The following is a 22342-nucleotide window of genomic DNA, read 5'->3' as shown; positions in this document are numbered from 1 at the left end:
TCGAGAACTTGTGAATTTTTGAATGATTACTTATCGTTTATCGTTTCACAAAAAAATAATGGTTTCGATGTATTTCACACACTTTTTAGCATCCAAACTTCTCCTATTGGCTGATAAGACGCAACGAGGACTCTATCAAATACCATTGGGAGCATCAATTTCAAAGAAGGCCATGGCAATCCCATTAAACAATGTCAGGAGACCTGTGGGGGTTGAATTTGACCCCCTTAATGGCTTCGTCTACTGGTCTGACAGCTTCAGAGACGTAATTTCCCGAGTCCATTTGAATGGCAGCACACAGGAGGAAGTGGTGGATCGTTTGAGAACACCTAATGGCATTGCAGTAGACTTCATTGCGAGAAATCTGTATTGGACAGACGAAGGGTCAAACAGAATCGAAGTGTCTCAGTTGGACGGCTCCTTCAGAAAGACTCTTGTGTATAGTGATCTTTGGGATCCACTTGACATTGTGCTCGACGTGGAGAAGGGGTAAGGGTAAATATTATCTCTCTTAAATCAGTAAAACTGTGGCTCGTAGAGTTCTGAAATCACTGAAAGAAGACATAGTATTTGATCATTATAAGTAAAAAATCGTCCATTCTTGTAAAACTAAGAGGTGCACCTTAGGTTATATGGCTTATTCTATCAAGTAAGATCTTGAACTACATCTTGCCTGTAGATATCAGTGCATGACCTATGGAGAGAGAAGCTCTTCACTTACCAAGAAAGTCCTTGGCAAACATTTACAGACGTTTGCTTCTGTATTAGCGCGATTTGAGAACTTTAACCCATCAGATAAAATCTACAGCTTGCAACACAGCTTTATTATTGTGCGTAATGAACATTATTCATTACTAAGAGCTGTCATGATTTCTTCATCACATGAGAGACAGCTCAATTAAGATGAAAATAAAATTGTCGCCTTTTCCAAGTGAAAGCTTTTGTATAGAAATACCTTTGTTGTAGAGGAAGACTTGGTTTGTTCTAGGCACCTTACGGCTTGCTTTCATCGATGTCCTCAGCACTAGAGAACATGGATAAGTTAACAAGATCAAGAGTAAGGATTGTGTTTTAAAACTGTAATTGTCGCTTTTGCAGATACATGTATTGGAGTCAGGAAGGGAGTTCATCCATCGATACCAAAATAGAACGAGCCGATATGGATGGAATGAACAGAGTTGTCGTCAAAAGCTGGAATTATTACTCTCATACCACTAGGTCTCCAAATGGCCTCGCCCTAGATAAAGAGCAAAATCGTCTGTATTATTTCGACGATTACACAGACCGTATCTACTACGTTTCACTGAGTACTGGCGCCGAAAGCACTCTATTGATCAGACAGGGCAGTCCCAAGGGAACAGTCGTACATGGAAGTTACATTTATTGGACAGAGACACAAGGTCAAAGTGGTGCGGTCTACAGGGCTGATAAGAAATCAGGAGAAAATGTCGAGAGCGTGGTCAGCGGCCTTGTTGGGCCGGAAGATATCTGCGTTTACGACGCAAACGACTCGTTGCTCCAGACAGGTACGTTTCATGCTGGGTTATGAGAAAGCAATAGTGCTTGTATTGAAAAATCTCATGGATACATTTTTAACTTCCCCTATCTTCCGGTCTTGCGTCTGTAGTCTCCTCTTTTACTTAGCTTATCTTATCAATCCTCTTCTCTAACTGTCTTCAAGCACTCTCTCACATGAATCTCCTTTTTTATCTCCCATTACAATGGCCTTCTACCTGAAAACATTGAATTTAAGTTTCCCTTGACATGATTTTGTTTTTGTTAAATTGCAGTGAAATCAAATTGTAGCAGGAACAATGGAGGTTGCAGCCATCTTTGTTTGCTCACTCCAGGCGGGCATCGATGTGCATGTCCAAATGAAATGAATTTGAAGCCCGACGGGAAAACTTGTAAGTCAGAAACAAGAAGAAGCGTTGATAGCTACACGAGATGAAAGATATATTTAAAGTGAGATATAAGAGCGCCTCAGCCAAATATATTCTAGGTTTGCAACGCTCAACATAAAACTCGAGACATCCTGTCAGAAATACGCTCATCTTCGCCGATTCTGTATCGCGTCTAATGCAAGAAAATTTGAATTGCATATAACTCGGCATCACAGGTGTAAAATTTTCACCAAGTATGGTCTCTGTAAATGGTGAAACAAAAACCCTATCTTCGCGATAATGTTTGGGCTAGATAACTGATATTCATCGTATACCATTGCAGGTCATTTTAGCGAGTTTTTACTTTTCGCCGACTCAACAAGGAAGAAGATATACCTGATTAATATCGAAAACCAGCATTCACAAGTGGTACCCCTGGAACTAGGTAACCTTCAAGAGCCCGAAGCACTGGACTTTGATCCGCAGACTCACTCCATTTATTGGTCTGACCTGCAGTTCCGTCAAATAGCACGCGCTAATCCTGACGGAAAATCAAAGACGATCATTGTTAACAGCGGTCTCCAACGACCCAGAGGCATTGCAGTTGACTATGCTGGAAGAAATTTGTATTGGACAGACTATGACGGCGAAAGGATTGAAGTCGCAAAACTTGATGGATCACAGAGGAAGGTTTTAATCTCTCGAAATATTGAGAAGCCTGTGGACATTGTGTTAGACTTGAATAACGGGTAAGAAAGATAATACTTCCCAGGATTGGCTTCGTTGTCTTTTCTACTTAAGGCACTTTGGATCAGATTAACTATAGCTACGTTTTGTTTCGAGGTCATTTTGTCGACGATGGCAGCAACCAGCCATGCAATTGCAAGGATACTTTTAGACTTTAGAGGCTGATGAACATTAATTAAAGCTTGCCTATGCAAGCTTAGTTGCTCACTCCTTAATACTTTGCACAAATATTTTTATGAAACATGTAACGACAAGGTATTCTTTTTTTCATTTTTTCCAGTCTTATGTACTGGTCGTCGTGGAGTACACAGCCAAAAATAGAACAAGCATCCATGGACGGAAGTAATAGGAGTACGGTTGTTTTGTTTCAAAGAAGCTGGTGGCATCGTTCCGCAAACCCTAATGGATTAGCTTTGGATCCCGAAACTAGCAGGCTCTTTTGGGTTGACACGACTAAATCTCTGATACAGTACACGGACCTTGGACTTGGCGATGGTTCCATAACCACTCTCCCTGTCCCAAGTTTCTACTTATCAAATGCTTATGGGTTGACTTTGAAAGACAATACACTGTATTGGAGCACCTCTGGATCCATTTATGCGGCAGACAAGAAGACAGGTGGTAACGTGCGTCGTTTAGTAAGGAATATTGCGAGTCCTCGAGATGTTCACGCATATCATAACTATTCAGCAATTCCAGGTAAGAGGAAGAATCAGTTTTAGTTCATTCGAATTTCCTGTCTCAACTTAGTATGCCGAGCCAACTTAGATGACTGTCAACTTAGTATTTTCAACCATTAAAACGAACACACCATATGCCAGTAAATCTCGAAAACTATGATTATTTTGATGTTAAGAGTACTGCAATTATCATTGTACCGCCTTCGTTTTATAGTCAGCTGATTTCTCCACTTGAGCTTCTCATTGCATCAATTGGTAAACTGTTTTAGTAGCCAGATATTGAGAAGTTTCGTTTTTTAGGTCGGCCACCTTATCGACATGTATTTCCTTTTTTTACACCTGAGCGAGTCCTTTAAAATTACCTCTCGCTTGATTCTAGCCGATCTTTCTTCCTTGAAAGCTTAATCTTTGCTCTGTTTTCTTTCAGATGACCACCCTTGCTCTCTGTTCAATGGATGGTGCACACATCTTTGTCTGTTAAAACCAGGAGGGTATCAGTGTGCGTGTCCAACTGACACCGGAGATATTCCCTGCAAGACTACACCTGTTATTCCACCTTCGTCCACACTGTCGCTCTCACCTTCGTGGTCGCCTTCGCCATCCTCGTCGCCATTGTCAATATCGTCCCCACCATCAACAACGTCTTTCACATCTACGCCATCTTCCATGTTAGCTGTTTCAACATCGTCAAAGTCACCACTGCAATCAACTCCTCCATCTCCATCACCACTACCGATGCAAACATCGTCGTTATCGCCGTCACTGTCAGTTTTCAATTTCCCAATTTCATCATCCTCTCTGCCGCTGTCATCGTCATCGATGTCGTCGCTGTCCGTTTCTTCCCCGCAACAGGAACCTGCTTCATCACATACATTATTGAAGCGGCCCTCATCTTCCATCGTATCATTATCACATTCTTCCGTGATATCAACTTTACCACCCCTAGTTGATGCGTGTATTTCAAGACCATGTAAAAATGGCGGTACATGTCTCGAGGGAAACGAGGGTAGCTATACCTGTCGGTGTGCCTTAGGATATACCTGGCCTCATTGTGAGCTCAATATAGGTGAGTGCCAGCTACTGAGAGATTTTAGTCAAAGTAAAAGTCTCCAAGTTTTCTTCAGAGTAAGATAACGATTCTATATTTTATAGGTCACTGGTAGAATTATACTTAAGGATTTTATAAAGACGAGTCCAAAGTGACATTAAAGATATGCAAACTTATTGGAAATTTTTTGATATACAGCCCCCATACGGCTTGTTACGTTGTGATTAGAAAGAAAATATCTCAGTTTACCTAAGTATCAGGTAGAAGGAGAGGATTGAAACGAGGAAATTGGTCAAAACCTCCAGATTTAGTGCCTAGGTAAATCTATGTCATCTATGAGAGTCGTGAAACCCAGGAATCTATGTAATAATTCCTTTCTTTTCAAATGTTTCTGTTTGTAGGTGACAATGTCGTGAGTATAGCATTCAAAATGACCACGGCTCAAGTAAGTGTTTTAGAAATCTTCTTTTCCTCACCATGAAACCTTTGAAATCGCGAAAATTGATATCATGTCTGATATGACAATGCCTTTGCACCATTAATTTGAACCCAAACAACCCAATACACAGAGGGTCACGCAAATTGAGACTCGTGGAAAAAAACTAGCTGGGGTGGCGGATTTTATTCACATAAACAAACCAACAGACACAAAGAAAGAGTGGCAGAAATGCAAAAACGAAAAAAAACTATCTTTGCATAGAGTGTGGAATAATATCTAAGCTGTAAACAAATTTTCATTTTGATTTCATTTTCTTTATTCAAGTGGAACCAAGACACTCTCAGGAAGAGCATTGCAAAAGCATTCACCGAGTACTGCACAAAAGACCAACGCCCTTGTAAACTTCGTAAGAGGTATTGGAATTCATCAAAGCTACGTTTATGTAACTTTATAGACCGCATCTCTTACTATTTAAGAGCGCATCATCTTCACATTTATGGTAGTGAAATAGCATAGGTTATCAATAAGGTAAACTAAACTTTATAGTGATTTAGAATGTTTACTCTCTATACAACGATATTGTGCAACTTGATGCTCGATGCTACTTCATTGAAACATGGCGATGTAAGATTTGTTATTTACATCAGTTGTTTTAATTCCCTAAATTGTTAGGCTGAACGATATCAGAACCCGATCAACACCGCGCATCGACGATATCAATGTTTTCAGAACCGAGGACGTGTTAGTGCTTGGAAGGCATTTTGAAGGACACCAACACTTATTCAGCATCGTTCTGGCAGTGTTGGTACCTGAAGAAAAGCAGCGCCAATCATCTCTAAGACAAACCATCTCAGCTGCTACTCTCTGCAAAATGATAGTAAAAACGTCAGAACGTATTTCAGAGTATATGGATAACGTTGAAATAGTCTTAATCAATGGTGAAAAGGAGCCAACTTGTGCGTCTAACCCAGTGGACGATGATGAACACGAAGGCAAAAACGGACAAATCAGTGGGAATAAAGAAAGAAAAGTGGATAGTCAGCATGAAGAAGGGTTATCTTCTGGTGCTACAGCTGGAATTGTTTTGAGTATCATTTTAGTCATCATTCTCGTGGGTGTTGGCTTCGTCTTAGTGAGGTGAGTGCTTACCTTTCGTGAGCTAGTCGTTGTTTGACTATGAAAAGAAGCCACGAACAAGTAATTCAGAGCTTATGATGCAAGTTTTTCCTTGGCCGGCTTTAGGATAATGCCCTCCTTATTAAGAATGAAAAAATCTAAATTAATCCTATTTTCCATTTAGCATATAAATGGGTCTACAAATGAAAGGATGTGATAGTCCTGTTCCCTTTATTTACTTAGTTTTTCAGTAATGATTAAGCGAAATGAGAATTATAAAAATAGTTCATTCATTTTGGTAAAAACGCTTGAGCAGCTTTTTAAGGATTTTTAAAAATACAAGATCCTTGTGCACTTCATTAGACTATGACAATAGAATGCTTTATAATCGTTCGGTTGACTAAGATATCATTCATGAGACAAAACGGGACAACGTTAGTTATAGGCTCTATAAAATCATCAGTGAGATCGGATATTTCGACTCTGAGGAACTAATTTCGTTTCAAGTGTCATTAAAAGAAAAACTGCAATAATACAGGATTTTTCTGATATTCTCTTTCATTTTTTTATTTTTCCAAAGGTCGCGGGAAAAGGGGTTGAAAATTTTTAGAACTCCTTTCACACTTTCATTTAACAATCCTGGCTTCGAGCCTCATCATTCCAATCTTTACGACGACAATTCAGGAGGAGTTCCCTTCAGTATTCCAGAGACTTCCGAGCCTTACGAGGTAGTAAAACTTCCATCTTCAATCAGCGAAAGACAGGTTCAGAACCCAGAAACATCTGTTTACGAGCAAGAGTGCGCGAATCCTTTATATCTCGCAAAGAGTAAAGATGGTGATTTCCAAAGCTCAGCTGGCAATCCAATTTATGAGTCCATTAACGGGCACGGGAGTGGGAATCCAAAGGGACCAAGAGCTGAATCTGATTATGGAAGCTTGACCAAACGAAAATTTCATCCCCATGGCGACCGAAATGAAGAACCACTGTATGCTAAGCCATATAAAATAAAACCTCGTTCGCCCTCTGGGTTTAATTCCCCTGAAGCGCAAAATGGCAACACTTATGCCCAGCTTGGCTTGGGGAGCGTTGTGCAACCTAGCCAAAATAGTGGTTTTGAGCAGCCTGGGTACGCGTCACTCGCTCCCTTCTCTCGAAATATCCACGGAGGCAATGGCAAAGGTGTTAGTTCTCGCAAGGGTATTTCGTCGCAGGATAATTTTTGGCCTCAAAACACTGTGCACCCCCAAAATCCCGAAAGCCAGAACGAAAAACCAGTGAGTCCAAGGAAAGCTTGTTTCCTTGGTTATCCAGCGAGCCGCCTGGCAGATGAGAATTGTAGTAAAGAGCAGTTAAGTAGTAAACAGAAAGTCCGAAGTACAACTTTAAAGGACAAGGAAACGCCCGTCTTACGTCTTCCTACTGAGCCTGGTCCTGAAGAGACGATTATCTAAGTATTGTAAAAAATTTACTTCACTACTTTGAAAGACTAAGCGACGAACGCATCAACGAGGAAGACAATGTTTTTAAGCATAGACTCAGACTAGTCTAGAGAAAGTTTATAAGTTGCAAACAATGCCACACCTCTAGTTTTGGCAGTTATTTAGAAAACTGTTTTTGGAATCGAATAAAAAAGGCTATTTTTTAAACTCGCTGAAGAAATAGAGATGTACTTCGTACCAAGAAGAATCGATCCTTAGACCTTCAGATTCCGCGTTCCGATGCTCTGCTTCTGTGGCTATCTTAGCCACAGTGACTTTATGGTGAGCCTGAAGCCTATCATGGAGTATTTCGTTATAAAATTTTATATTCATTTATTAATTAATGTATCACTCAGAAATTTCAGTGCCATTATACCATAGTTTAGTGTCTCGCTTTTGAGGTCGTTCGATGAAGTAGATAATACCATTGATATACTATTAATTATAATTTTAGATTCAGCGGCTCCTGAATGTAACATTTGCATAATTTTGATAGAAAAAAATTGAAAATGATTTTTATTACAGATGCACAGAATAAACTTAAGATATTCCTGATAGGAAAGTAGGTAAAGATTCTTTTAAGAGTGTAGCTTGGTTAATCTGCTGCTGCGTGTAACTAATTAGACATTGAATTATCAGCCTTCCAAATTCATTGTACGAACTGTTAATATTAATATTGAAGCGATCACAGGCGTCATAAGGTAATGAAAAGGTAGTTTAAAGCAATGCAGTCCTAGTTAACATGTTATGTCTAAAATATGTTAGAGGACAGTTTCATGTACATTGAAAATGATCCCAAATACATAAACCGCATCGTATCAGAAACATGATGGTACAATGTTTCCTTCATTGTGATTCATTGACCCACAATGTTGCACTCAACTCTTTGCCAATTTCAGGGTCATTTCCATCTATGATACAACTCAACAGAACTTTTTCTGGAGATATTAAACGATTTTCATCCTGGTGGTTTTCCAGATTCAAAATTACAAAATGAAGTCTGTCTCACCAGGATATCAAATTATATGGAGCGTCATAGTATGAAAAAGCAATTCTGAAATTATTCGACAAACGATCGAACGAACAAAACAAGATGAAATCAAGGAAAATTTAACTACCACCATATGTCATGTATTTGCAGACCGCCGTAAAGCTGCACGGATCCCTAAGACACTTAGCGAAATTGCCTTTTTTCAGTAGTCGCACAGTAACATAGCATTTTTTTTTAGGTAAGGGAAGGGAGGGATATATGTGTTCAACCATGTATAACACAAGCTATAACAAGACAGTTTTAATGGGAGGGAAGGGGTGAGTAGGGCGGTCGAAGTACTCAAGGCATGTTGAACACAATTAAGAATATGTAAATGCATCAATCACGATGCAGAATTAACTTTCCAAAATTTTTAGAACTGTGCACCACATTCGATAGAACAAAGAAAGCGATTTCCTTGATATAAGCTCTACAACTGTGCTCTAAGAGGCAGAAATCTCATCTTGAGCGACAACCAACCACAAAGCGGGAAATATTCAGCTCAGTTTATAGTGATCATACAAACAATTGTTCTCCAAAACTAGATAACCAGCTGTTCGGCTTTTCTTGCGCGGTTGAGATTGTCAGTATTGTCCAATTTCCCTTTTTATAAAGGAAGCTTTAAGAAGTTTAGCTTCCGCGGCATTTATTGCGGAAGTTTTTTTGTGGATGCCCACGTTTAAAAGTACGTTCGTTTCTTAATTTAGCCAAAAAAAGCACACCTACAAAGAGAAAAGTTAGAGACGTTTGCCAAGGATAAGCTGTCAGAGTGGAATCTCCTAAAACCCCTTTCCAGTTGACATTCTTAGCATCTTTGTCGCCATGATTATGAGAGTTTTCCTTTCTCATGTAGCCTGTAGATAGTCAAAATCTGTCATCTTTGTCAGGTTTTGTACAAGAAAGTAAACCTTCCCACGTATATAAATAGGGAGTAGTTTTAATGAAAAACTCCCATATAAGGGCCCATTAAGTTTATATTGTCAAGGAAGACTTCCCGTTGCAAGGGCCTTTGTCGACCACAATGAAACTGAACGTCCAGAGTATTTCTAACTTTTTCATACTTTTTTTTCTAATCCACCCGGCTCTTCTTTACCAGCGCTGTCTGAAAACTCTTCATTTCCTTTTTCATTTTCAAACAGTGTTGCTGCTTCCAGTTCTTTTCATTACTTCTTCGTCTTCTTCTCCTTGTTCTTGTTCTTCTTTTTCTTTTTTCATTTACTCTGTGCATGCACTGACATGTTCATGCTTCCTGATCGCGAAGCATTAGTTACGCAGACGTGAACCATATCATGAAATACAATAAACTGGACAGGGAAACGTGTCTTGCTGTGCGCCATGCAATCTTAAAAAAAGAGAATGGCCACATTTCTCAAATAACCTTCAATGTCATCTTGATCACAGTTCTACAGGTAAAGAGAAATCGATTCGTTCTTTGTTATGAAATCCGTTTGTTATGGCAAGACAGTCAGGGATCATATGTTGCCTTTAATTTTGTTATGTCTCCACAGTTTGCGTTTCCTTTGTGATTTGTAGTGTTTCAACTTTTTGGCTATGCAAATTTTGTTATTGACTTCGCGATGAATAATTACGTTTAGCAAGACAGCGAGCCGAAGTAGAGAAATAGAGAAAAGTGGTTATTTAGGAAGTTTCTGTGGCTCGCCTTAAGGTAGGAAAACGTTTAATTTGATGTTCGAGGCGCCTAAATTTTTGACGTACCTCCTCTAAATTTTCCTCCAACTGAATATCCATCAAGGCATTGAAATTATTCTGTTTTAAACGAAGTCTCAACAATCATATCTCATCCGATCGAATCGAATCGAATGCATCTAGTACAATTCTCTATTTCGACTCATCCGCGCTTAAATTTGTGATAAGATTCCGTTATCGATATTGTCAAATTACTAAAGTTGTTTCCGCCACTTAAGACAAATTTTGAAGTCTGCATTATTTTGCATGACAAAGTGTTTTGTTCGCTTCATAACATTCAAACACTTCCTAGCGTTGTAAACAATAGGAGGACTACAGCGAAAGTAGCCAGCGAATTCCTTCTTGACATATAAGTTTTTCCATATCAACGTCCAAGGTATTTACTACCGAATATTTAATCTATTTGTCACGTATATCATATCTAGCTATCTTTGAATTGACTAGTCAATATACTAAGCTTGCACGATTATAAAACGAATAACATCCAAATAGGTACAATATCTGTGATATAAGACTGACAAATACATGGACTCTCCATAGGATCGCTGTATTGCAGTGTGGTAGTCACCAAGGAAAGGGGAAACATGCAGCAACAGACTTTTTATAAGCAGTTTCATCCTTTGGTACTTTTGACGTTGGCCGTACTTGTTTCGAGAAATATCGGAGGTGAGTTATTCCAAGTTGAGTTAAAATTTGTTAGACTTAATGTCGATGAGCCCACTGAATTGCAAATGTTTTTTTCCCAATTAAGTTTCATGTTTCAACACCCGGGTTCTCGGGTACGCGGCCGTTTAATTAACGAATTTTGTGTTGTCCTTGTGGCAAGATTTATTCCTCGTGACAAGAGGATATATAGCGGTAAGAGATAAGAAACACTAAATTACCACATTGGCTCTTCAGGATCAAAGAAGTTCAAAATCTGAAAGAAAGCGACAATAGTTTTATAAACATCGATTTCCTAAAGGCAGTAAATAGACTTTCGAAAGTTCATCGAGACAAAAAGAAATATTCGTACAGTGGATAGAAAAATTGGCAATTTAGAGTTAGCAACTGAGTTGAAAACGTAAATTGACCGTAAAGAGTTTAAAGGCTGACGTTTCGAGCGTTAGCTCTTCGGCAGAGTGATTGAAAAATAGGTCGCTTTAAACTGATGAGTCTACGACTGAGGCAAGCAACATGCACAGTCTGAAAAATTTTCATCTTCACGCCGAGATCCTTTTATTTGATGCTTGTCAAGCTTACTTTTATCCTGAGAAAATAAGGTCAGTCTTATGATAACTTGAAATCTCGAAACCGTCTCTGTGTAAGCGATTCAGCCGAATGTTATTCAACTTATTCTACCGAATTAGGAAGAAAAGAATTACGTTTAGATTTAGTTGTAAACGTTGTAAACAAGAAACTTTTTAAATAGAGATGTCAAGAAATATGCTGAATCACCCTATATTACGTAGGGAGCCATGTTGTGTATTGCGGAGCCGACATTGTTTACACGTAAAGCCGACGTCATAAGTTGAGTGGACGATTTTTGTAAACAATCCTCTAACAAAACATTACATAACTAGGGAAAATTCTAATTGGTATCTAGCATTGAATGACGCTAAATTTTTTATAGCCTGTCATTAGCCAAATATCGTCATTTCTTTATTTATAATTGATTTGAAAAATTCTGCTTTAACTGAGGAGTTCTCAAATAATATTGAACTGAGAAACTTGGTCGATTTTTTTCATGTCAATTGATGTCATATCATATAAGCAATCCAGGGTTTCAAACGTTTCAAATAGGAATAACCCTGCATACAGCCGTCGGTGCAATGGAAAATTAGAATAGAATCGAACATTTATACCAAATAGTGCAATATATCGTTGTAGTCATCTTGAATGAGGAACATGTTATGCAGTAATTTATTTTGTTTGTCATGTTAACAATTCAGATATGTAAATGAATATCGGGAAAACAAAGATTTAAAACATCATTATCGATCAAGGATAACAGTTGGCATGGGAATAACTTTCTCAAAGAAAGAAATGTAGATGTAAATGGGAACGAACGGTGCCAGGCATCTAATTTCTCGAGCTGTGACTGATGCACTGCCTTGCGTAAAAGTTATTTTTGTTTATCTTGCATTTGAGTCACAATTTTCTTAACTCTAGTTTCTATTAAGAATTACGTCAAACGTTCTTGTGCTCCTGAGGAGCTTTTCAAATCTTTATGTCTACGAGGAAATAAAACTTCAAGTTTGGTTTGTTTGAATCAGTCCGTGATAACAAAGTCTAAATATAATAGAAGTTGAACCCACTATTTTATGTAACAATAAGGACTGTGGCTCCTGTTGGGAAGAAAAACATGTTAAAACAAGTTCCGTCACATCATAGGACATAATAGGTCCTCGTGCTGCTATGACTATGTAGCCTGGGGCATGATTCCTCGTCAGGTTTATGTAAATTTAGGGCATAATAGCAGCACATTCTAAAGTCTTTGTTTAGTATACCTCACACACGTCTGAAATTTGTTTTAAAAATTCGTAGCACTAGCATATCACATTCGAATGGAACTTGTCTCGTATCAAGAAATGGTCCATTGTCATTGGAGAACAACATTGCCTCTGTTATTTTAGATAAAATTTTTCCATATAGCCTGCACTTGACGAAAAATGTTTAAAAATCTTATGCTGGTAAGGGGTCAAGATATTACCAGGCCTTGAGAATTTATCGAAAAAAAGTTCCAACCATCCGAGGAGTACATTGCGTTTGTGAAAATGCCACTCTTCTTTTAAAAAAAGATTGACTGATTGACTTGATTGACACTAGTGTTTCTGCAACGCAGGTTCGCATGGCTGTCAGAGCGACCCAAGCCTCTACTTCATCGACGATCACAATATCAAATGTGCCACTGTCAAATCTTTGCAACAACCAAACCCTTCCTTTCAAACGGTAGTCACTAAAATTGCTGAAGGAGCAGGGATTGACATTGATGTGCGAAACAGAATGATCTATTGGAGTGACACCACGGCGTGGACGATAAACCGAATGAACTTGACTTCAGGAGAAATAAAAGTCATTGTTAGGCATAATGTAGGAGAGGTTTACTCCCTGGCTGTTGAATGGGAAAGCGGCTTGATCTACTGGACGGATTATATCTATGAGAGAATAGAAGTAGCTAAACTTGATGGGAGCTCCAGGAAAACTCTTGTAACACAAAACGCGCGTTCGCCTGTTGGAATTTCAGTCGATCCAAGAAGTGGGTAGGTAATTATGGTCTCGGAGTCGTGCATTGCTTTTTCTATTCTATCTTTATCCTAAGCAAGTTTTATTGGGTAGTGCAGATGGAAAAATTTGACAAGTTTTTCCGACAAGTTCACCAATATAAGACGTATTAGTCACGTTTTTCAAAGACATCTCTGTAGAGGCAAAAAGCTGCCGATCTCAGTGTTATGAAGAGTTTTGTAAAAGGAGAAGCACTATGCTTACTGAGAACAAACTCGGTTAAAAAATCTGTTGAATTAAAGAAGAAAGAATTTTCACGAATTCGCCTTATAGAACAAGGCTGCCCTCAGGACCTCGTCGAAGAGATCTTAGCCGAATTACAATTCTCATCACGCAACACGCAAACAAAACGAAAACATTTAGAAAGATTTTGCCGTTCGTTACGACTTTCAACCCTGCTAACAAGAATCTTAAAAAGATTCTTATGAAACAATGGCATCTTATTTAAGGCAACAATTGTTGCTTATCGGAAGGACAGGTCTCTAAAAGATTCTCTTGTTATAGCGCAACTTCCTTCACTTTAATTACAAAACAGCATCGAGGAGTTATAATATTAATTCATAATATGTAGAGAGACTGCGTAATATATCGTAGGTATTTTTGTTTGCAGATACATGGTTTGGGTGGAGCACGATTACGCAACGAGGAAGATAATGCGTGCAGATTTGACAGGCGAAAATCCTCTAGAGTTGCAAAAACTTTTTCATGGCTTGCCTTTATATGTCATTATTAATCACAGCGATAGTCGAGTGTACTGGACCGATATTCATCGTTCATTTACTTTTATTGGGTCAATTGGAATTAACGGAAATCATTTCAGACATGAGAAATATCTTCATCCAACTTATTTCCCATTTGATTTGGCAATCTCTCAAAATATCTTTTATTGGGCTGACAAGAATTTGCATGGAGTCTCGTGGTTCAATCAGAGTTCGTCTTCCAGTGTGGTGAATCTTCAAAATCTATCTCCTCTTGATTTAATTGGAGTGGCAATATCTGATTCATCAACTCAACCAATAGGTATTTGATAAACATCTTTGAGATGCATGATTTCATAAAGTGTCATGCGGCAGAAACGATTTGAAGTCAGAGTATGAAGAGAGGGTTTAGTCACTATGTGCCTACCTTTTTTAGTTAGTACTGTTAAAATGTCTCTCGAAATCACCATCCGAAGTATATATACTTTTCAAAGCTTCTTGTAGAGACCAGTGGCATAGTTAAGTCCTAAGCAAATTTCATCCACGACCCGCTTTCACTGGCAAGCCCTATTGTTAAAGAAAATTCTAAGTGGCAGTTAAATGACAAAACCTTTTTTCATGGGGGAAAGTTTCCCATTCGACAAAGAAAAATATCAAGGGAACACTCATCAGGGAAATTGATCACTGTAAATGAGTCCTCTTTCAGTGAAAACGGCGCAAATTTATATTCTTCTCTATTTTCAGCGATCCAGGAAAATCCATGCGTAGTCAATAATGGAAATTGCAGCAATTTGTGCCTGTTAACCCCAGGAAGGGCAAGAAAGTGCGCCTGCCCTGAAGGAATTAAATTAAGGAATGACAGCATCACTTGTGAAAACGGTAAGTGAGTACAACCAAGAAATGACTTAGATGAGAATACAAATGATCATTGATTAAGCTTGGACTAGAGTACCTATTACTGCTGCTGTTTACAGTACTCCACGAAATTATTACAGTTTTAGGGTGTAGACCATAAATCCTACGCTCTAAACTTTTCAACAAATTCATGACGCCAAAAGCGCATAACCTAGGTTATATGCTTTTGATGCCGCTGAATTCATAAAAACTCCCTAAACAGTACTCTGTAGATAAAAAATGAAAGTTTGTGGCCTTATAAAGAAAATCACTTTTACGATATCATGTCACATTTCATGAAATACGTCCAGACGTTCACTCTGAAGTGAAGATTGCGCCTCTAAGTAAAAATGAATACTAACTCAGCCAATGTCTTGGAGTCTAAAACAGCGTATAATGAGAGACAAAGCAGTAGTGAAAAACTGAGAATGGCGACGATAGTTTTTAGGCGAAACGTGAATCATTTCATCATGGCTCTAATGCAAGAATATGTTTGGTTCTGTAGAAACTGCGGCTGCAACACTACCACCGCCCCTTCCAGGTATGTTCTCAATCCTTAGCATATTAAGCACTTTAAATTAAGGTCGTGAATACAATGGTCAAAATATCGCTAGCTTTGCACGAAGTTGCTATCACAGGTGCAGTCCAGGGAGCATTTTGTTATCAAAACAGTAAGAGATTCACATCATTACCGACTGCCATTAATGACTGTATATTCTATAAGTGCAAATCAGAATTGACGGAATTCATTGATGACAAGTGTTCTTCATCACACTTAAAGGAAAATGGTCTTTTTCGTTCAGTTAAGTTTTGATTAAAATATGGTGGAACGAACAGCTCTAAAAAGTTCCATATATACAGGAAGCCAACATAATTAAAAGTTGCTATGAACGCTAGGAAGTTAAACGCCACTACTTACAGACTTATGTTGCTTGAACCTCTAGCCATACAAGTTCGCCTCAGGCCCCTGAGCGCCTCCAAGGAAGGTAAAGGCCGTGTCGAGGTTCTTTATAACGAAGTTTGGGGAACAATTTGTGATGACTACTGGGGTCTCGACGAGGCGCACGTTATCTGTCGCATGTTGAACTATTCGGGAGCACAATTTGCACCCCGGAATGCATTCTTTGGCCGTGGATCAATTTTTATGCCAATTCACTTAGACAATATTAAATGTCGAGGCGACGAGTCGACAATTGCTGCGTGTCGCCATAATGGTTGGGGCCAAAATGATTGCTTACATTCAGAAGATGCCAGTGTGGTATGTTGGACCGACTCGGCTCCTCCTATTCAAGGTATGGAGCCTCTTGTAGTACAGCGTTCTCGCGATGAACAATTCCTCTTTATTGTTTGTTCGTCGTTTAAACGATAGTTGCTATATTTCTGATTTGTAATTGTAACAATAGAATATTTTGATTCACTAGAATTGCAAGAGTGCACCAGGAGTCTCTAACTTCTGTGTTTAGAAGTGGCTCAGTTCCTCTTTCATTCACTCCTTTCTTATTGAAACCATGAGAGTTACCAACACCAAGAGGTCTTAATTTCGTAATCCCTCTGTTAAAGTTGTACATTCTGCCTTCCAGTGTGGATAAGGATGCTCATTGCTGAGCTCTGTTCCACAAGAACGATCAAAATGTTCAAGTTCAGCGATCGTATGATAAAAAGCCAAATATTTTATTCCACTTTGCAGAGCCAACTTTGGCCCCTGGACCCTATCCAGGTACTTGTCTCTTTTGAATTTTGAAGTTAGTTGATCACTGTATCTTGTTCCACGTATAACAATGAATGTAAAGTTACGCTGTGTGCTATTGAATGGCCTCGTGCCGGCGCCTTCCAGCGAAGGTGATGAAGATGGTGGTAACAACATTGAAGATGGCGGCATTGACCACTTCATTCTGCAATGATACCTTGAAGAAATGAGGAATCAAAAGCGGTCCTTCACTGCGCATAATTTGCTGAAATTAGACCATTGAGTATGATTTTCAAGACTGTATACTTTCGAGATTGATTATTTCGATCAGTTCCTTGCTAAATTCGATCAATCGCTCGAGAGCTAAGGAGAATTCACATTAGGTGATACAGACATGGGTTGGTTAAAGCTAAACACTATCAGTGTAACCCGAATCTTCCCGTAGGGAAGTCCAAAATATCTACTGCGATGTAAATGTAGTATGACGAGTCTTTAGAAATGTATAATTTAATAGTTTTATGATTCCTTGTCTCACTTCAGAACTAAAAGTGCGATTACAAGGTGGAGACAATTATTATAAGGGCAGAGTTGAAATTTACCTGAATGGAACCTGGGGAACAGTATGTGACGACTCTTGGGGAATTGAAGAAGCCAACGTCATTTGCCGAATGCTGAACCACACAGAAGGAGCCGTCAGCACACAGTGCTGTGGATTCTATAATGGATATGGCGTTTCCGAAAAGATTTGGCTGGATGATGTTCACTGCGTTGGAGATGAAAATAGCATCGCGGAGTGTCGCCATGGCGGCTGGGGAAAACACAACTGCCGTCACTCAGAAGATATAGGGATCGTTTGCAAGCATGCTCCATTATCAACACCAGGTATACCTCGTTTTTCTTTCTTTCTCTTTTTTTCAATTCCCCAGCCACCGTTGCCTGTCTCCCTTCCTTCCCATTTCAAATATTTCTTTAATTACACTTAAGTCCAATGTCGGCTCTGTTATACCGAAATTATCGGAAGGACAATTTTAATCGCTTGTTTATTTACCGTTTAGCTTCAACTCATCTAATCTGTGCCATGACATTCAGTTAAATTTCTAAGATTAAATTAAGGCTATTTCTTGTCGAGGAATAAGTGGTTGTGCTGTTGACTCTCCTCTCCGGGTAATAGGTGAACGCACAGATGCAAAGAAAATTGAATGGGATAGAAAGAGAGGCAGGGATAACCATGCCCTTAGACGAGTGACACCACCTAGGCACACTTAGCCACTTTGATAACAGAGGGGCTTCTATTCTTTCTCCCTTCGTTTTTATAATATAAGTCTACAGTGTTCATTATTGTTTTCTATCAAGATCAAATTGTGCGACTAGCAGACGGAGCTCGAGAGAGCGAGGGACGTGTGGAAATATTCCATAATGGAGAGTGGGGAACGGTTTGTGATGATCACTGGGATATCAACGATGGAGATGTTGTATGCAAAATGCTAAATTACTCGAGAGCACTGCGAACCCCCAAACAGGCTTTCTTCGGTCCAGGAAATGGTAAAATTTGGCTTGGCAATGTGAAATGTAGCGGGAATGAAACAAGTCTTTTGCAGTGTGGAAACCCGGGTTGGAATGTTGACATTTGTGACCACCACGAGGATGCATCTGTTATATGCGAAACTGAGGCACCACATTTAGGTAAATTAAAAACCCTTTGAGGGTCACATGGTATATGTTATATAAACCTAATCTACTTAACTTTACAGTTCACCACCCTTTTACACTCTCAGAGTTTTGATTTATTTAACATTTAGCTCTATAGCCTCAACTACTTGCTAAGAACTCGAGCAACGAACTTCGGATCGCAAAGAAATTGAACAAAAGGATTAATGAAAGAGTGTTAGTGCAGGTAATCCCACAACATTGTGAGAATTTTTCTACCTTTAAACAAGGTTGTGCAACCAGGTCATTTTTTTTAAGGTCAATTTTAGAGGTTTTTTAACCAGGTCACTTTTCGAAGGTCAATTAGATAAAGTAGATTTCGTTCGGAATTAAGAAAATTTCGGAATGGAAAGTAGTCTTGAGAATAGATATGTTTGTAAAATACTACAAGGCCCCCCAAAACGAGAAGATATTCGATGAAGAAGGTTAAAAGCCACTGTTTTTTTTTTCTTCAGAATCCAAAAGTTTTATTCTAGCATGTGGACTGGGACGAGAACTTCTTTATCATGTCCCTCTTGATACGAATCTGCCTGAAAAAGGTGTGCCCCTGGCAATAGAGACTAACACTCCACTGGCAGTAACCTTTAACATTGAAGACAACTTGATGTACTGGACAGAACAATCTGGATCTATTCATCGTGCTTATTTGAATGGCAGCTTCAGGGAAGTCTTATTAACAGACCTCATCCGGCCCACCGCTATTGAAATAGACCACGTGGGTAATAACCTATACGTGGCAGATCAAAATGGTGTCACAGTATCGAAGCTTGATGGTTCATATCAGACTCTCCTGATCAACATGACATCTTGTCATGGAATTGCTTTAGACAGCGTAGCAGGGTAAGATTTCTTTTTATTTTTTTTATAATCTTCATTGCTTGCACACATATGCATCATAACATTTCCTGCACTCTGACTAAAAGTTTTCCCTTTTAATTTATTTTCCACAGGTATATATATTTCACTGTGACTGGTATTAGTCCAAGAATATTACGCGCAGACATGGATGGTAAAAATCCGCTTGTTTTGGCCAATGTGTCCTCCATAAGAGGAACCACATTGGACATAGCATTGGACAAGGTCAACAATCGACTTTTTTACTCGGACGAAGGCAACAATATGGTGAAGTATATCAATTTAACCAGTGGAGTGCATCACGCTGTGCTGTACGGTAATCCTCGCAGACCAGTTGGTCTTGCCTTATTCAATGGAACCCTTTACTGGACTGGTGAAGGGACTGTGGAGTTGTTTAGTGGTGGCATCTATAAGGTTAAAGCTGACACTTTAAATGGGGGCATCGTTCGTGAGGTGGTGGACCTTCTTTCGTATCCTAAAGGAATATATGCTCATGACGCCCGAATGAAGATACCAGCAGGTGGGATCTTTATTTAAAAAAGTCTCGCCATAATCATTTTTTGCAACAAAAAAAAAACGGTTTTAACCTTATGTTCTTTTTTTGCTTTCGTCTCTTATTTTTGTTTTCGATCATTATCTGCTAAAGTGGGTTTCTTGGCGTATGAGAGGAAAACTGATCGATAAAGAAGGAGAGAGAGCAGAGAGGACCAAGAAATAAGCTCACAAGTTACTCCAAAACCAGTCGTGCAGCATGAGAGAATTTGTGTCAGTTGTCTTCTGTAAACATTTTTTTAGAAAATGACTTCAAATGAATGGTATCAATCGTAGAAATCGGAATATAATTAAAAAAGAGACTTACACTATCCTTTACGAACCCAGGTTTTACTAAATGCTTTCGACTGTGCGCAAAGAAAGCGTTTCGTTGTGACGCGAAATTTTGTGCACGGTACGCATGCAATTGATTGATTTTTTTTTATTTGATCGAGGTAAAAGTTGTAACAGCTCAGTCCATTAGCATTCGAGTCAAGGTACTACAAAGTATTCTGCTTTTGAACTACTTTCTACTTTTTTTTTTGCCTTTAGTCGATGATAGTCATCCTTGCGCTAGAAACAATGGCAGCTGTTCCCACCTCTGTTTAATAAACCCAACAGGCCACAGCTGCATCTGTGTCGGAGCAGGTTCATGCCAGACATCTGTCAGCTCATCAGCCTCTATTACAAGCGCCATGTCCTACTCATCAACAACTCATGCTACTGCAACATCAACAGAAATTCATGCTTCAGCCTCAGTTTCTTTATCAATCTCATCTCCGATGTCCTCATCATCATCTTCCATGGCCTACCATATGGTGACTAAACACGCACACACAACAACAGTCAACTTTTCCCCTTCACCGGTGGCTCCGACGGCAACACGTGTAAGCCTTACACCTTCCCAAACCCCGTCTGATATCTGTGCATCGCAAAATCCTTGTGAGGATCGAGGTAGCTGCCAAGCTGATGTTATCGAAGGCTACAAATGCGTGTGCTTGGAATATTTTATTGGCCAAGACTGTTCAATAGACATAAGTATGTTATTTAGTTTGGTGGTTAAATAGTTATAGTGTTTGTCTTCCTTTGTAACTGTCATAAGAGGGGGAAGTGATCACGTTGGAGTACAGGTTCGCATATAAAATATATAGGCTTGTTAGATACGAAACTATGCCTTCAAAGCGTAAAAACAACGACAACTAGTAAAATTACACTTTTACTTGTTCTTCTTCATTGCCTTTTCATTCCAGTTAACATTTTTCTTCCTATTCTTACAACAGCTGATGAAGCAATTCAGAGTACATGGTGTGATTAACAAATCAGAAAGCGTGGAACAGAGGGGGGGAGGGGGTGGGCGTGGGAAAGCAGATTTTGTTTGAAATTTGGCAAGTGTTTCATGGAAAGCTTAACCAGTGAGGTCCCTGGAAAAAGGAGTTCAATTCGTTTTTTTGATAAATGTATACAAAGTTTGAATACAAAGTCGCGTATATCTAGAGCCCTGTCTACATTGTAATTACCTGCAAGAATGCTCTTGTCTGTTATAGAGCGAGAAGGGGAGGTAAAACTTATCGCTTGATATTTTGATTTTTCTCCATAGGTGAAGGAGTGGTGGTCCTTGTCATAAAAATTCAAGGAAATGAGGTGAGGGGAGAGGTTACTGCTTAATATAGAGGAATCAGTCTCTAGGATTTTACAATAAGAACTAAAAATGCACCCTCTCTCGACATTATTATTATCAGGGAATTAAGAGGAAAGATGTTATCTAATTTATTTCTAAAATTTACTGATTACAATTGTATGTGCTCAAATTATCCAGACAACATAATAACCGATTAAAAACACCTTTCCTTTCGAAATCCTCAAAATGAAAAATTGTATTGCAAGAATAAGCTTACAGAGAAATACATTTAAATTTTCATGAAATTTACTGCAAACGTTTTAATTCCATTCCACAGTTCAACAAAACCGACCTGAAGCAAGTCATCCTTCAAATCTTGAATCGCCTCTGTGAAGATCCCGAAAGCGAACAGTGTCCAATAACAACATCAGGGTAAGCAAATGCTGCTAAAGGCAAACCTATTTTCCCCGAGTAGGCCTGTTCTTTGCTCTGGAATTTCTTGTAGAGTTAACAGTTCAATGTGAACAAGGCCAAACTCATCGACTTTTCAAACTGTGGGCTTTGCTCGTCCATGTCCTTTGTTTAACATTCACAAATGCCTCAAAGTTGGAAAACCACTAGTAAACACCACGAAATGATGAGGATATTTAGTATTATCAACTGAGTTGATAACGTAAACTAGCCATCATAAAGAGTTTCAAAGCTGATGTTTCAAGCGTTAACCTTTCGTTAGCCCTTCGTCATTCGCTCTGACGAGGAGCGAACGCCCGAAACGTCAGCTCTGAAACTCTTTAGTGAACAATTTACCTCATAAACTCAGTCGATAATACTAAATTAGCCTGACTTTAAACATATGAAAATCATAAATGTGGGCTGCGGTTGAAGAAATGAATATAGAAGCGATCCTCGCAGTTATGAACACTATTGGACTAGTAGTTGAAATAAGGCCTGAAAAAA

The 22342-nt window shown here is 39.0% G+C and overlaps 1 protein-coding gene across 1 annotated transcript in view; it reads left to right on the top strand.

The window, feature by feature from the left end:
* The window catches only part of LOC113683435 (uncharacterized), a 29715-nt gene that overhangs the window by 4705 nt on the left and 2668 nt on the right, over positions 1 to 22342 (top strand). Inside the window, exons 6-30 of the mRNA XM_027200675.2 lie at positions 90 to 489; positions 1099 to 1526; positions 1791 to 1907; positions 2227 to 2632; positions 2911 to 3329; positions 3738 to 4376; positions 4760 to 4803; positions 5122 to 5210; positions 5470 to 5934; positions 6494 to 7364; positions 9728 to 9833; positions 10672 to 10797; positions 12956 to 13373; positions 14006 to 14415; positions 14838 to 14972; positions 15493 to 15528; positions 15932 to 16279; positions 16675 to 16704; positions 17215 to 17556; positions 18028 to 18357; positions 18837 to 19221; positions 19332 to 19756; positions 20320 to 20805; positions 21365 to 21408; positions 21723 to 21817. Of these exons, the coding sequence (XP_027056476.2) occupies positions 90 to 489; positions 1099 to 1526; positions 1791 to 1907; positions 2227 to 2632; positions 2911 to 3329; positions 3738 to 4376; positions 4760 to 4803; positions 5122 to 5210; positions 5470 to 5934; positions 6494 to 7364; positions 9728 to 9833; positions 10672 to 10797; positions 12956 to 13373; positions 14006 to 14415; positions 14838 to 14972; positions 15493 to 15528; positions 15932 to 16279; positions 16675 to 16704; positions 17215 to 17556; positions 18028 to 18357; positions 18837 to 19221; positions 19332 to 19756; positions 20320 to 20805; positions 21365 to 21408; positions 21723 to 21817 (7594 nt within the window). The remainder of the gene's footprint in view (positions 1 to 89; positions 490 to 1098; positions 1527 to 1790; positions 1908 to 2226; positions 2633 to 2910; positions 3330 to 3737; positions 4377 to 4759; positions 4804 to 5121; positions 5211 to 5469; positions 5935 to 6493; positions 7365 to 9727; positions 9834 to 10671; positions 10798 to 12955; positions 13374 to 14005; positions 14416 to 14837; positions 14973 to 15492; positions 15529 to 15931; positions 16280 to 16674; positions 16705 to 17214; positions 17557 to 18027; positions 18358 to 18836; positions 19222 to 19331; positions 19757 to 20319; positions 20806 to 21364; positions 21409 to 21722; positions 21818 to 22342) is intronic.

Source organism: Pocillopora damicornis, chromosome 4 (genome assembly GCF_964200805.1).
Source record: "Pocillopora damicornis chromosome 4, jaPocDami1.2, whole genome shotgun sequence".
Classification (NCBI taxonomy): domain Eukaryota; kingdom Metazoa; phylum Cnidaria; class Anthozoa; order Scleractinia; family Pocilloporidae; genus Pocillopora; species Pocillopora damicornis.
Note: the sequence above shows the minus strand (reverse complement) of the source record. Positions and strands in the feature narration are given on the sequence as shown.